At 42.5% G+C, this 12,297-nt stretch overlaps 1 protein-coding gene across 2 annotated transcripts in view; it reads right to left on the bottom strand.

Annotated features, from left to right (window-relative positions):
* Positions 1–12,297, bottom strand: part of pard3ab (par-3 family cell polarity regulator alpha, b) — a 154,701-nt gene that overhangs the window by 90,407 nt on the left and 51,997 nt on the right. For both annotated transcript variants that reach the window (XM_089008591.1, XM_089008592.1), the window contains exons 4-5: positions 6,501–6,697; positions 5,680–5,820 (exon numbers count right to left, since the gene is read on the bottom strand). In XM_089008591.1, the coding sequence (XP_088864717.1) occupies positions 5,680–5,820; positions 6,501–6,697 (338 nt within the window). The remainder of the gene's footprint in view (positions 1–5,679; positions 5,821–6,500; positions 6,698–12,297) is intronic.

The raw sequence follows: 12,297 nt of genomic DNA, 5'->3' as shown, positions 1-12,297 counted from the left end.
AACCAGGTCCTGAAGATAGAACCAGGTCCTGAAGGAATACAATCAATTCCTTGCTCATGAGAGCCACCACTTCCAGCACAGAACCATTGACTTTTATCCGAGAGGGAGAGAAAAAACTCAAACATCCTCCTGCAAAACTAGAGGTTGGACAGCTGGCCAGGTCCCCGGATTGGAAGATGCGGGTTGACATTGGCCAGCAATTGGTTTTCCCAGCGGAGATTGCAGCCACCACCCTAAGACCAGACTTGGTGCTCTGGTCCCCTTCACTCAAGGCTGTCTACATCACAGAACTTACAGTTCCGTGGGAAAACTCAGTTGAAGAGGCCTATGAGCGCAAGAAGCTGCGCTATGCAGAACTCGCAGTGGATGTGCAACAGCGAGGATGGAAAGCCAAGGTCTAACCCATTGAAGTTGGATGTAGAGGGTTTGTGGCTTCCTCCACCATCAAACTGCGAAAAGACCTGGGCATCCATGGACAGGCTCTGCGGCACACAGTTAGGTCACTCTCTGAAGCGGCAGAAAGAAGCAGCCACTGGATCTGGATGAAGAGGAAGGACCCTTGTTGGGCTCATAGGTCAGCAACCTAAGACCCCCCCCCCCCACCAGCTCCTGAACATCTGATTGGGCATGGGACACAAGCGCGGGCGTGATCAACCTGTCGCTGGCCACCATCGATGAGGGTGTCTAGTGATGAAAGGCCGAAACACCCAATGATTCTTTGGAGCACTACTGATGATGTGTCCCAAATTCACAACCTTCCCATCCCTGAGGCACAGCTCCCACACCACTCTCAATCATGGCTAAATCTCATGTGCGGACCATCCATTGGCACAAACGGACAGAATAACATCATGTCCAGTGTTTCATGATTCTGATTCTTTCATGCTTGGGTGCCGATAAAGTGCTAGTCATGGCCTCCGGCAATGTTTTTTTCCCTTCCACAAGGGGGCAGCCTTTCCTTTTTCTCCATGTTAGCGCTTTGTTCTCGCTTCAGGTATTGTTAAAGCGCTATATAAACAAATATGTATGTATCGCATTGTATTTTGGACAGCCGCCCTCATTTCAAGCTCATATAACTCCAGACACTTATAATTTAGGAATTAACTTTTTTTCTGATGCAAGAACAGAGTCTAAGGTTTCTTACGCTGCATTGAATGTTCTGTAGGTCCTGGAATTTGAGTGACAATGACAAAAACCCTGGCACGTCAGGGACACATTTTTGCATATGTCTGTTAGTGAATGAGTTAAACAGGTGGATTGATTTTTTTTAATGGATGCTATCTAATACTTTGATCTCCTACTTGCGTCTCCGAGCTGGGTCGAGAGCCGCACAGCTGGGAAGAGGTGAGTCTCCTGGCACACCATCACATCAAACCCGCAAGATCAAAGATGACGAAAAGAGCGCAAGAGCGCCCATTAACGTCTTTCCGAGATGAAGAATCCTTGCGAAAACGACTGAGAAAACAACTAAAAACATGTCGCCGTTGGATGTTTATGATCTGCCTCAGTTTAATTCCATGACGGCAATAGAGAAAATGAATGTCAAATGAAACAAATAAGATTATACACCATTTGCAGTGCAGTTTATTTGTTGAAAAGATGCAATCTCCCTTCAGTTTGTGCTTCTCGGCAACATGAATAATTGCAAAAAAAAGTGCAAACAAAAAAGAGCGAGAGGGTCGTCTGGCGGTGAGACGGCAACTAGCCGGAGGGGAGTCACGCACGGGGATTCCAGCCCAACGTGGCCGCCGCGCATTTGCTTCACCTTCACAAATCTGAACCCTAAACAACATCATACAACTCATCTGAAGAGGTGTTCATCCAAAATGCCTGCTCTCTCTTGTTATCACTCTCTTTCTCACCCTCTTTCTCTAGCACCTCTCTCTCTCTCTCTCCCTCTCACCCTCTGTCCCTCTCCCTCTCTGTCACACACACAATTTGACTCATATGCTCTCTCTCTCCCTCTCATATTAGAAGCTTTATGAGATCAATGATTCAAACATCAAGACATCAAAGTTTAAGATGCCCTGTAAAAATATGGTGGAATGAACCTTGTGAGTGGAATGAACCTTCTGAGGATAAAGTTAAACGCATGATGGCTGGACGGATGGTTCAAAAAAAGAATTCAATGAAAACTTGTATTTGTACGTGTGTTTGTTTATTTTTGTGTAGTATGAATCCGTCTGTGTAGGCTCTCAGTCGTACAGGAGTGGTCCATCGAGGAAAATGTTTTTTCAGCCGTCATTTGTACTTTTTTGAAGGTGTCGGACGTTTCACTCCTCATCCGAAGAGCTTTGTCATTGAACTAATGTTGTGCTGGTAGCCCTATATATATATATATATATATATCCCTAAAGGACAGTGGTGGCGGTGCCAGACCTCTGCTCTAAGGTTGGGGGGACATTAATTCGCTGATGAAGCTCTTCGGATGAGGAGCGAAAGGTCCGACACCTTCAAAGAAGGACAGATGGTGGCTAAAGAAACCTTTCCCTTGACTGAGTATGAATAAAACTTGCAGCGGGCTCGACATCTGGTCCTTGAGGGCCACTTTCCTGCATTTCTTTTAGAAATTCACTTTTGTACAGATGACGGCTGAAGAAACCTTCTCATCGATGGACCACTCCTGTACGACTGAGAGCTTACACAGACGTATTTCTTTTAGAAGTTTCCCACCTCATGATTGTGCTGATCAGGTCATCAGAAGCCAGGTTTGTTGGAGGAAGTAAACATCAAAAACATGCAGGATAGTTGTGCTTGAGGACCACATTTGGACAGCAGTGATAAACAAAGCCAATAAGGAAAACTTATCTTGATGACCAATCAACTATGCAAGTTATCAGCAAACACTTGCAGAGGAAACACAACGTTCTCAATAAACTATGGCGAAAAAAATAAAAACATGTCGCCGTTGGATGTTTATGATCTGCCTCAGTTTAATTCCATGACGGCAATAGAGAAAATGAATGTCAAATGAAACAAATAAGATTATACACCATTTGCAGTGCAGTTTATTTGTTGAAAAGATGCAATCTCCCTTCAGTTTGTGCTTCTCGGCAACATGAATAATTGCAAAAAAAAGTGCAAACAAAAAAGAGCGAGAGGGTCGTCTGGCGGTGAGACGGCAACTAGCCGGAGGGGAGTCACGCACGGGGATTCCAGCCCAACGTGGCCGCCGCGCATTTGCTTCACCTTCACAAATCTGAACCCTAAACAACATCATACAACTCATCTGAAGAGGTGTTCATCCAAAATGCCTGCTCTCTCTTGTTATCACTCTCTTTCTCACCCTCTTTCTCTAGCACCTCTCTCTCTCTCTCTCCCTCTCACCCTCTGTCCCTCTCCCTCTCTGTCACACACACAATTTGACTCATATGCTCTCTCTCTCCCTCTCACGCGCACACACACACGCACGCACACGCACACACACAGACACACACACACACACACAATCGGACTCATATTCTCTCTCTCTCTCTGTGTCTGTAACACACAATTTGACTCATATACCCTATCTCTTTCTTTCTCTCTTTAGTTCTCTCTCACACACAATTTGACTCACATTCTCTCGCTCTGTCTCTCTCTCACACACACACAATTTCAGTCACATACTGTCTCTCTGTCTCTCTCTCTCTTTCTCACACACGCGCGCACACACACACACACACACACACACACACACACACACACACACACACACACACACACACACACACACACACACACACACACACACACACACACACACACACACACAAAATTTGACTCACGTCAAAGCTCACCAGCAGCACCTACTGGTCATGCACTTGAACAGATGTTTTCCGGTGTGTATGTCTGTAATAAAATCAATTCACAAACACACGAGCGCGTGCGCACACACACACGCGCGCACACACACACACAGCGACAGACATTTGTGTTCACACACAAAGGAGATTAAGAAAAAACACACAGTCTGTGTGCCCCTCTCCCTGTGTGTCTGTATGTGCATGCTCATATCAAACAGCACCTGCTTTACATGTAGGTATTCATTCTCACTCAAAAACACGCACACAAAAAATCAATTAAGACACATAAAGACACAAACAGAGAAAAAAATCTATACACGCAAACATACATCAACTCATAAAAACCACTGCAAAAATGCGCACTCATCTCAACTAATGGATATGCATGCACATACTCAATCACACTACTAACACACACAAATGCACACAAGATTATACACATGAAATCAATACATCCGCATGCTTCCTTGAATCACTTCAAAGCTTCCAGCAGCACCTGCTGGTCTCACTCACAAAGAACTCAAACATGTGCTTCCACACCTGCATGTTGATGTACAGGTATAACACCCATTCACTCTCTCCCCACACAGAGACAAGTTGAACATGCCCTGCTTGTGATTTATGAGCTCTCTGCTTAGTCAAGGTGCACCTGAGGAACACACGCACACGTGCGACTCTCCTAACAAGCCTCTAAATGGCTGCGTGTGTTAGAATGACACTTTGAAGGCCTCACGCAAGCAGGCGCACAAAACACACACGTCTACGGAGCTTTTGGCCGTGTGCGAACACGCATATTTGTGATCAATGCATGTGCGCAGTCTAGCCTTGCAGTCTGCGCACAGGTGTGTGTGAGTCCAGACGCAGCCGATCTTCACCCTGTCATTCTAACAACATCCCTGGTGAGTTGAGAGCCGCCTCCCCTCCATGGCCCGCCACGACAGATAACCGCATTGCTCCCTAATAGTGTGTGACACACACCCACACACACTTTGCACACACGCATTTATTCCAACAAGGCGACAACCCTTGACATTTTTGTGTTGTGTGTAGTGTGAGTTCACTTGAATATAACAAAATAAGAAAGCGAGAGCAAGGTTTTGAAGGACCAAGCCACAAACATATATATTGTGTGCATATATGAATTATATATTATATATTCTTCCGCAGCAGCGGTGAAGGCTCGCTGTTGCCATGGCAACACACCCTACCTGTTCAACATCTTTCAACGCTAATTGTACAAGAGCACAAGACTTCAGCTGCGCAATTTGGCCGACCTCAACGTGTTAGCTCAAACGAATGCACTGTCGTAGACGAGCGGGGCGTATGTTGCCATTTTGGATTGGATTGCATTAGTCTCGCAGGAGAAAATTTATGAAATTAAGAAGAAAGGAAAGAAAGAAGTAGCAAAACAAATACAGGAGCTGCTGTAAACGAATGAAAAAAAATTCCAACTATAATACATAAATATATATATAAAGATTTTCCAAATATAAGGCACACCACATTATAAGGTGCTAAAGACAAGGCTGGGGTTACACACTACTTCTTCTACAGGGAGAAATGGAGTCATGACTGCTGACAGAAGTTGCGAGCCCTGTTGTGGCTCAATATGACTTCACATATAAGGTGCACCTGTGTATGGGGTGCAGGGTCATCTTTTGAAGTCAATGAAGGCTTTTGGTTGCGCCTTACTCACATGAAAATATGGTAGTGAAAAATATATTTGGCCCTTTTAGCCTTCTCTCAAAATTACTGGTATTTGCTTTCCTACCATGGATTGGACACATAGCTGGATTGATAACTGACTACATTCTAGAAACTGTGGTTTCTGCCTCTGAGAGTGACTTTTAGATACTAAAGAAGGGAAGACCAGAATTGAATTGGTCAAACGTACCTGTTCCTGTCTCTCTAGCCATCGGTCCACCATGGGGTGATTGGCGCTGAGGGACGAGCGCGCTGTCTCCCTTTGAAAGTCTCTCTGATTGGCCCACGTCCCATCTCTTGGTAGGCTACGGAAAGTGTCCAAGCCTTTACTCTGCAGCAGAGATATATTTATATATATATACAGTAAAGTCTCGTTATATATATATATATATATATATATATACACACGTGTGTATGTGTATATATATATATATATATATACGAGTGTGTGTGTATATATATATATATATATATATATATATATATATATAGAGAGAGAGAGAGAGAGAGAGAGAGAGAGAGAGAGAGAGAGAGAGAGAGAGAGAGAGAGAGAGAGAGAGAGAGAGAGAGAGAGAGAGAGAAAGACAGATTGGTAGGTGGATATGATGGATGGATGTATAGACGCGCAGACAGACAGACAGACAGACAGACAGACAGACAGGCAGGCAGGCAGGCAGGCAGACAGACAGACAGAGACACACAGAGAGAGAGAGAGATAGAGATAGAGATAGAGATAGAGATAGAGATAGATAGATAGATAGATAGATAGATAGATAGATAGATAGATAGATAGATAGATAGATAGATAGATAGATAGATAGATAGATAGATAGATAGATAGATAGATAGATAGATAGATACAAATAAATAGCCATATAGATAGATAACCAGATACAAAGCTAACCAGATAGCTAGCCAGCTAGATAGCTAGACAGCTAGCGAGATAATGATAAGAATATGAATAATTTATTTGTGCTCATTTGGACATCCACAAAGACGTCTTGCATTTACCTTCCTCTCCAGGCTATTGGTACCCGAAGCGTGGCGGGATTTTAAGAAGCCAGCAGTGGTGGACCATCGAGTCGGGTTCTTCCTTGATGGTGGTTCTTCTGCTTGGACCCGCGAATTGCCACCACCATCACCAGTGAATGACCCGTTGAGACACATCAAGGCGGGGTCGCTGCTGCGGCGGACGTGCAGGGGCATATCTCAAAAGGAAATGAAACCATTTGAAAAAAATGTTACTTTTTAAAACAGCATGTTTGTATGATATGCCGGTTTATTGCTGTCACACAAAATAAGACAAAATAGAAAACAATCGACCGCGTAGTTTTACTGCTCAGCCCACACAATCAGTGATGCTATGCTGGTCTCATTAACAGGGGCAGCGTATATAAGACTTGTACGAAACCCATAAAGTGACATTGTGGGGACAAGAAATATTTCTCATCATCATTAGAAATTTTGGCCTCCTAACAAGAAAACATTCTCCCGCTAATGGGAAAATGTGAATGATAACAAACAATGTTCCTCATTTTATCATCTTTTACTTGGCACTATTGTGTCTAGTCCATGTTTTGAGGAAAGAGTGTAAGTCTTCTTTTGCCATTGTTTCACTGCAACCGGAAGAAAGTTGAAAATAAACTACCGATGACAAGAAGCTAGCTCACACTGGTAAATAAGCTATCGCTCATCAGTAGGGTAAAACTAATCTGTCTCACGACAGTTTCATTATGACGAGAAACTTAACAAGTATAGTGATACCTCAGCTGATAAACGCTTTAGCTCACAAACCTTTCGCTTTACGAAGATTAAATTCTCGAGAATATAATCTTGGCATACAAACCAGTTTTCGGCGGACGAACCAAACCACACAGCACCACGGTGGCTGGCGGACTAGTTTTCCACACCCCCTTTGAGTGCAGACGAGGTTTGTTATCAAGTGGAATACGTTTGCTATTATGGGACCGAAAAAGACCCCACGAGCAGAAGAACATCGAAAAACACGAATGAGTTGTGCGTTTGTGTGACTTAGCACCCCAGTACCAGTATGCTAAGTCAACCATTGCTACGTATGGCCAAGGGTGTTTCTATGTTGTCTAAGCAACGGTCTCAGGCCATAGAAGAGGTTGAAAAACTTCTGTTGATTTGGATTAGCGAAAAGCAGTTAGCAGTCAATTACAATACAGCAGCACATTTATTATACATAAAATAAGGTATATTTTGTGTAGTTTTAAGACTTATTTAGAAGAATGGACGGATTATTCTCAATGTTATGGTTTCTGATGGGAAATAAATGTTTGGTAGACAAACTTTTCGCCTTTCACACACGTCCTGGGAAACAATTAAGTTCGTACGCTGAGGTATCACTGTACTTTCTCGTTCGAGGGGGAAGGTGTAAAACAAAACATATCAAGGAATAGTGGCACCACAGTGATCATGTGTGATAAAATACATAATAAACTCCTTGCTGCTATCTGAAATGAAACAAATAAAAAAATGACAACATATAACCCAAAGTTATATGCTATAAGAACTCAAAACATATTGAATGTGTATTATCATAATTAGCATAACTCTCGGAAACAAATCAAGGAGAATGAAACAAATGGCGGATGTGCGCGTGAAAAGCTAACTCTGTGACTCTGACTCAAGTGAGTGATGAAGTCAATTAATCAGCGGCATGCCACCGCGGAGGAAGGCGACTAACGGGACCGCGAGCTGGACTCGCCTCAACAGTGTGGGAACAACAACAACGCGAGGGAGCGAAGAGCCTTCCATTAAAACTAATCATGCTGTTTAAAAGTTGCTCCGCGTAGGAGGCCCAGATCTGAACAACACGCCTGCCAATAAACAGCAACGCGACTCACACCATTGATGACCCTTAATGTATTTATTTTTTTGGTCTGTTTCTCGCTTTTATTTATTATAACTATCTATGAGACTCAAGAATCTGATAGTTGGTTCTGTCGAACAACTTACGGAAAGCGAAGGGGGAAAATGACAGGATGAAGTGTCATGAACCGTCTTCATTTTGAGTACATAAACCAATGAGGATTATTATAAACACGAGAGGCAATAGGCTCAAGAGTGTCAAGCGCAAAGGAAAGGGGGGCACTTGGGAGCGTGGGACCACAAAGCCACTGCGTTGGGAGGCCAAGTTTCTGTGTGGCCCAACAGCGACGCAGTCCATGAAAAGATGTTGCTTGGATGGTTGCATGTGACTAAGCACTATTCCGACTTGATCTTGGTTTTACTCCTTGGTGCTTTCTACTATCTTTGTGACTGCTTTACTCCCTGTATATGATAGCTGTCCATGTTAAGCGCTTTGTTACAGCTTCAGCTGTTGTTAAAGCGCTCTATAAATCAATATGTATTGTATTGTGATTCTCAGAAATATGTATCTTTCCGCATTAATGTCGTATTTACGAATCGCTCTCCGTGCCACGAGCACAAACGGAGGCCCATACTATGGCAGATTGCTTTTGAACTTGGCATCCAATTTCTCTTTACCCCGGAGGACACAATGTACGCAATTTAAAAAAAATTGAAATGTGGACTTGTCAGAGCCTTTTCCACTTTGAAACAGTCCATCTGAAATGAGATCGGGGCCAGAGAAGCCGACGGCGTTTCCGGGTGTTGTTTGCGAAATGGCCTTTGCTCTGCATAGTAGAGTTTTAAGTCGGGTTTACAGACTGATTTGTATTTAACATAATCCCATTGACATTTGAATTTGGTATGTTATGAGTTATGTTACGTTATTAGTCTATATTTTTAATGTACATTATCATACAGTGTCCTATTCCCTAAAAACATTCAGAATCAGAACAGAAAACCTTTAATCCTCCCAATGGGGACATTTGTAGTCCAGAGCAGCAATTTGAAAGGGGGTGAGAGGGGTGAAAAGATACAAACAAGATATTCTAAGCATAATAAAAAATGTCAAAAGACTGAGGTGTACACTGTAACTGTGCAAGAATGTTTCATTAAAAATGCAAATGTCAATGTATCGATGAGAAGGTTTCTTCAGCCGTCATCTGTACAAAAGTGAAGGTTTCGGACGTTTCGCCTCCTATCCAAGAGGCTTCGTCAGCGAACTAAAGTCTGACTGGTCGTATCGGCCCCATTTATATATCCCTAATGTCCAGACCTGGTGGCGCCGGACACAGCTATGATAGGTCCCTACTCTCAGGTTGGGGGGGGGCGCGGGACCCGCCCCCCTGTGGCCCCACTGATTGTTCCTACATTCCTGACTAACGATTGGCCTATTACACCCACTCCCCCCGGTATCACCTCATCAGCATAACGACCCTCATCAGCATTGCGAAAGTTGCCTAACCTGTTTTGCCTGAGCAGGCTATTGTATGAACGATCCAAATTGAACCTCACACCACCAGACCGGTTTAATGAAGGATTTTGTTGTTTTATAAGAATCGCCTCTTTCACCCCCCTTTCAAACCATCTATGTTCTTTCGCTAAGATTTTAACCTCATTGTCGTCAAATGAGTGGTTGCTAGCTTTTAGGTGCAAATGTACTGCCGATTGAGGCCCACTAGTATTATCCCTGCGATGTTGATAAAGTCTTTTTTTGAGAATTTGTTGAGTCTCCCCAATGTACTGCTCTTTACAATTTTCATTCTTACAATGTATGGAATAAACTACATTACTTTGTTTTTCATTTGGTAGCCTATCTTTTGGATGCACTAATTTTTGCCTTAACGTGTTTATCGGTTTGAAATAAGTAGGAATTTTATGTTGCCAAAGGACTCTTTGTAATTTTTCAGAAACTCCTGCAATGTACGGTACTGCTACTCCTCTCCTTTTAGAATCTTGAGAATTATTGGTTTCGTTCGCTATTCTTTCTTTCTGACATTTGTTGAATGACCACTGAGGGTACCCACAGTTAGTGAGTGCTCTCCTGATATGTTTTGACTCCTTTTCTCTACCTTCAGTGCTAGTTGGTATTAGTTTAGCCCTATGCTGGAGGGTTCTGATAACTCCTAGTTTATGTTGTAAAGGGTGGTTAGAGTCAAAAAGTAAGTATTGGTCAGTGTGCGTAGCCTTCCTAAAGACTTCTGTTTTTAGCGCTCTGTCCTCTTTTATAATTACTTTACAATCCAAGAAGGCTAGTTGGTTCTCTTGAATGTCCTCACGAGTAAATTTAATGTTGAAGTCTACAGAGTTGAGATGATCTGTGAAGGATTGAATTTCTTGTTTCTTAATTATGACAAAAGTATCGTCCACATATCTAAACCAGTGTCTAGGTTTTGTCCCTGGGAAGGATGTGAGGGCCTGTTTCTCCATCTCTTCCATGTAAAGATTAGCCACTATGGGTGAAACTGGTGAGTCCAAAAGATAGGCTACCAAATGAAAAACAAAGTAATGTAGTTTATTCCATACATTGTAAGAATGAAAATTGTAAAGAGCAGTACATTGGGGAGACTCAACAAATTCTCAAAAAAAGACTTTATCAACATCGCAGGGATAATACTAGTGGGCCTCAATCGGCAGTACATTTGCACCTAAAAGCTAGCAACCACTCATTTGACGACAATGAGGTTAAAATCTTAGCGAAAGAACATAGATGGTTTGAAAGGGGGGTGAAAGAGGCGATTCTTATAAAACAACAAAATCCTTCATTAAACCGGTCTGGTGGTGTGAGGTTCAATTTGGATCGTTCATACAATAGCCTGCTCAGGCAAAACAGGTTAGGCAACTTTCGCAATGCTGATGAGGGTCGTTATGCTGATGAGGTGATACCGGGGGGAGTGGGTGTAATAGGCCAATCGTTAGTCAGGAATGTAGGAACAATCAGTGGGGCCACAGGGGGGGGGGTCCCGCGCCCCCCCCCAACCTGAGAGTAGGGACCTATCATAGCTGTGTCCGGCGCCACCAGGTCTGGACATTAGGGATATATAAATGGGGCCGATACGACCAGTCAGACTTTAGTTCGCTGACGAAGCCTCTTGGATAGGAGGCGAAACGTCCGAAACCTTCACTTTTGTACAGATGACGGCTGAAGAAACCTTCTCATCGATGGACCACTCCTGTACGACTGAGAGCTTACACAGACGAAATGTCAATGTATTTATTAATTCATTAATGTATCAATGTATTAACCTATTAATCTATTAATTATACATTTATTATTTAATTATTCAGTTATTTATTTGTGTTTTATGTACTATTTACAGTAAAGTCTCGTTATATCGATATTCAAGGGAGTCCGAAAAAATATCGATATAACCGGGACTATCGATATATCCGACCCTGTTTGCATGTAATTTTCTCCGTGCATGCATAGAAATAGTATAGATATAACCGGGACTATCGATATATCCGATATCGATATAACGAGACTTTACTGTATTTATGATTTATTTATTCATTTGTTTTAACAATACACAATACATATTGATTTTTTATTCGTTAAGTATCAGAATCAGAAAGCCTTGAATCGTCCCAATGGGGAACTTTGCAGTCCACAGCAGAGATTTGAAAGGCGATGGGGGTGAAGGGTGAAAGGATAAAAAAAAAGAAGCTATTCTAAGCATAATAAAAAAAAGTCAGAAGACTGAGGTGGTATTATGTGTAATATTTTTATGTTAATTAATTATTATTAATAAATTAATATGTTAATTAATTAGTAATTATAAATTAATATATTAATACATGTGTTAATTAGTATATTATAATTGTCACGATCTGGTTGGCGACCAACAGTTGGCGCTGTCGGCCCCGCCTACACCTGCACAGGTGGTGGTCGTGCTGATCAGTGGCAGACTACCACGTTCTGGTTGTCGACCAA

The sequence above is a fragment of the Hippocampus bargibanti genome, linkage group LG11, assembly GCF_051943395.1.
Source record: "Hippocampus bargibanti isolate YZ-2025 linkage group LG11, ASM5194339v1, whole genome shotgun sequence".
NCBI classification, from domain to species: Eukaryota; Metazoa; Chordata; class Actinopteri; order Syngnathiformes; family Syngnathidae; genus Hippocampus; species Hippocampus bargibanti.
This window is presented reverse-complemented; position numbering and strand designations above follow the sequence as displayed.